General features: G+C 53.3%; 1 protein-coding gene across 1 annotated transcript in view; it reads right to left on the bottom strand.

The window, feature by feature from the left end:
• The window catches only part of Add1 (adducin 1 (alpha)), a 37012-nt gene that overhangs the window by 10053 nt on the left and 22948 nt on the right, over nt 1-4011 (bottom strand). The window contains exons 7-8 of the mRNA XM_013023881.1: nt 3360-3611; nt 873-974 (exon numbers count right to left, since the gene is read on the bottom strand). Coding sequence (XP_012879335.1) covers nt 873-974; nt 3360-3611 — 354 coding nt within the window. The remainder of the gene's footprint in view (nt 1-872; nt 975-3359; nt 3612-4011) is intronic.

The raw sequence follows: 4011 nt of genomic DNA, 5'->3' as shown, positions 1-4011 counted from the left end.
CCCCATCACTCCCCGCGGCCCCCATCACTCCCCGCGGCCTGCACGGTCACTTCCACACCCACTTCCACACCTTCCAGGGGCAGTGGAGTCTCCACAGGACTCAACAAGGGGGACAGTGACCTTGTCAACACCATGGGGCTCGTGACCTGCCATACCAAATGCTGCTCCCAAGCCTCTGAAGGAAGCCTGAGGGCAGGGCAGCTCTGGGGCAGGGCAGCCACCTGTCCCAGCTAGGACAGACTCCATGGCTCACATCGCACACTTGCTATTGAGCAAGTATCAGTTCAAGAATTTATTAATAGGCACTGGTGGCTCTCGCCTGTAATCCTAGCTACTCAGGAGGCTGAGATCTGAGGATCGCGGTTCAAAGCCAGCCCAGGCAGGAGAGACCGTGAGACTCCTATCTCCAATAAACCACCAGAAAGCCAGAAGTGGCGCTGTAGCTCAAGTGGTAGAGCACTCGCCTTGAGCTGAAGAGCTGAGGGACAGCGCCCAGGCCCAGGCCCAGAGTTCAGGCCCCATGACCAGACCCAAAAAAAAAAAAAAAAAAGAGTTTATTAATAGAGAGTGCTGGTGGTATAGCTCAGGGATAGAGCATGTGTGGAGCATGTGTAAGGCCCTGGGTTTGATCCTGTCACACACACGCACGCACGCACGCACGCACGCACGCACGCACGCACCCACCTCCCCCCCACCCCAGTTAATCATGAACTTAAGAATCAATAGGGCTCCCCGCTTCTAGTGAACATGGAGAAGAGATGGCTTTGCTCTATGGATGTCCTGTTAGAAGCCAGCACATCCCCAGCCCCAGTGCAGCAGCACCTCCCGACCCTGCAGCCCAGCTCCTACTGAAGGCAGATGGCAGCACGCACCTTGTTCCTCATCTCCTGGACCTCTTTTGGGTTAGTGTTCAATGGAACAAACAGGTTAGGGACGGCAGAGGTGGAAGTTCTATGTCCATCCTCTTTAGTCCACTGTAATATCAAGAACAGTTGAAAAGTCAGGATTACGACAACAAGTAAAGACATCATAACATCCAATCTGTTCAATTGATCTTGTATCTGGTCATGCACTGAACACCACAGAGGACTGAACCAATGACCACGTTTCCTGGGTCACTCAGTAATCACCATGGGGCAGGATACAGACCCGTGAAAACCGGAGGAGGTCGGGCTTAACCAGTCATAATGATGGAGACGGGCGACAGAAAGCCAGTCACCACGGGGATTAGAAAGCAGGCTGAGGACAGCACGGAGCCGGCGCCCTCCGCCCCTCCAGGCAGATCCCCACAGAGGACATTGGTTCACCGCCCTGAGAGTGACCCAACACCAAAGCCAACGGGAAGCGTGGGATGACAGGGCCATGAGAAGCCGTGAGAAGCCGCCACCCGGGCGGGACGGGCTGCTGCAAGGAAAGAGTGGGCACCACCAACGGTTTGCATGAAAATAAATGGCAGCATCAGAATGTACTAGATGCATGCTGTTTGAACCCAAGAAAATGACTGTACTAGCATGTATGCAGTAGCTACCAGGTGGAAAGGTTTGGTGATGTCAAATATTTTATATAACTTAACATGTTTGTTACAAAAATAATCCCCCAAAATTTGAAGCGCTTTATGAGACCCTAAAGGCCTTTTTAGTATCAGTGCATTTTCTCAGCACCCTGCACCTTCAACTCATCAATTTCCTTTTAGATTCCAAATCAAATATGAGATTTTTTTAGTCAAATTTTAATTCCTGGGCATGAAAAGGCACTGAATATTAAAACAAGCCATCTTAGAGAGCAAATGTTGTGCTTTTCCGAACATTTTCGGGAGGCAGTAAGACAGCATAAACCATAGGGCTTTGAAGGAAGCAACAGAACGGATGCTGAGCCCTGCGAAGGAGGGCGGGCGTGGACATGGGTACTCACTGAGGCTTCTCTTCTCAGATTAAAAACAACTCCAGCATTTTATCAAAAGTAACTTTAGTCAAAACATTAAAATGGCCACCTCAGAAGCTTGAACACATTTGAAAAAATCAACAGTAATTATTGTAAATTAAAGTATACCAACCTGGAATCATGGCATGGAATTTGCTTTACTTCAGAATAAGAAACAAATATAAATGCTCAGCAGGCCCCCTCTGACAGTACATTGACTAGCATGCCTCCATGACTTGGTCTGTTTCAGGCTGACACTGCCCAGAGCTGCAGCTGCTCGCTCTGGGCTCTGGAAAGCCGTGGGGCAGGGGAGGACTGGCTGGCCACTCCCATGAATAAGTGAAACCAAAGAAGAAAGGGGATGAGGCTGAGACCGGAAGAAGACAGATGTGCCCCAGGCCCTGAGGTTCCCCCACCCAAGTGGCGTGGCTGCTCACAAGCACAGAGGCTGCTAGTCAACCGTGCAGATCAGAAAAACACCAGAACCTCCCGGGAAGACAACGCCTTTTTTTCTTTTTCCTGTAAGGGAAGCTGGGCCCATGTGCCACTCACTGCCTCAGAGCACCGGGGCTGCACCGCTGCCGTCCGGCCTCTGTCCCCTCGGAAGGCTGCTGGACGGGTCTCTCCTACGTGTCAGTGCGGTGCTGGCTACCCTACAGGACATGAAGACCCGTCCTGGGAAGGTGCTAGGCACCTGAGCAATGGGAGCAGCAATAAAACCAGAACAAGCACCCTGGCAGCGTCTGTCGCTGGTGCCTGCAGATGGCCTGCACTGCACTGGGGCCATGCCGCACCCAGCGGGAGCCAGAGGACTCACCACCATGGCGTCTGCTCACATGCAACAGTCCATGCAGAAGGCAGCTGGCTCGAGCGTTCGGAGGCTTTGGGACAGAGCCAGGAACAAAGCTGAGAGAGGAAGAGGGTCAGCAGAGAGCAGGCCAGTGAGCCGGGAGGGAAAACTGCTTAAGAAAACACTACACACAAAGGGGCTGGGCTTGCCGCACCCACGTACCAGGTTCACGACTGAACTACTTTCTCCTGCACAGAGAGTTCGCACACACAAACTGACGTCAGGAGCGTGCCTGCATTCAGGTCAGCGCGTGTGAGTTCTTAGTATCTTTGCTGTGAGTACAGTCAGGTTATGGGGTGTGCAGAAGCGGCACAGTATCTTAAGCAGTTTCAGACAGACGGTAGCACTGGAATTTAGCTACAGTGTGGACTTTGCTCGGAGGGAAAGCGAGAAGGTTGGGGGGCTCATTAGGCACGGGGGTTCCCAAAGCCTCCGAAGCCGCAGCTGCCCACCTTGCTCTACGAGATCTAACTATGAACAGTAAGTAGGCACAGACCAAGCAGCTGGTAATACAGCTTGGCACGCAGACACCGGACGAGAGAGACTGCAGCAAGGGTTTCACGTGATCGTGTGTAATGTTCGTCCACACCTTAGTCTTCGACTTGGGGCTGCTTCCACTCTGCCCTTCCTCAGACGCTTCATCACCCCGGCCAGAGTTCAGCCATCGGGTCTTCTCTCGCTGCTGCTTCTGAAAACTCTGTCTGAGAGGAGAGCACGTGCCCGAGTCGCCGTCACTAGCGAAGGAGCAGCCTGTGACGCTGGCAGGGCCCTCGGCATCACTGTGCTTTTTAGACTTCTCTCTCAGAGCAGGGTACCGGTAGGGGTAGCCTGTGCGATAGCCCTAGGAGACAAAAAGGCAGGAAGGATATCACCCTCCGCTTCCCCAGCCGTGGCTGGAGGCAGCACACACACTATCCTGCAGCTCTACCCTCCATCGCGAGGCATCAAACGCACACCCCGCACGCCAGGACAGCCTGAGCGGGGACAACACAGCCCCATCTGACAGCCCCGGAACCTGCCAAAGGCCGCAGCGTGCAGCTCAAGTACGACACAGAACAGAAACCAAACAGAAAAATACACACTGGGTGGGCCCCATTTATAAAAACCAAGAAAGGGGCTGGGAAGGTGGCTCAGTGGCAGAGCGCTCGCCTTGCATGCATGAGGCCCTAGGTTCGATTCCTCAGCACCACATAAGCAAAAAGAAAAAAGCCGGAAGTGGCGCTGTGGCTCAAGTGGTAGAG

Source organism: Dipodomys ordii, unplaced genomic scaffold, assembly GCF_000151885.1.
Source record: "Dipodomys ordii isolate 6190 unplaced genomic scaffold, Dord_2.0 Scaffold71, whole genome shotgun sequence".
In the NCBI taxonomy this organism is placed as follows: domain Eukaryota; kingdom Metazoa; phylum Chordata; class Mammalia; order Rodentia; family Heteromyidae; genus Dipodomys; species Dipodomys ordii.
Note: the sequence above shows the minus strand (reverse complement) of the source record. Positions and strands in the feature narration are given on the sequence as shown.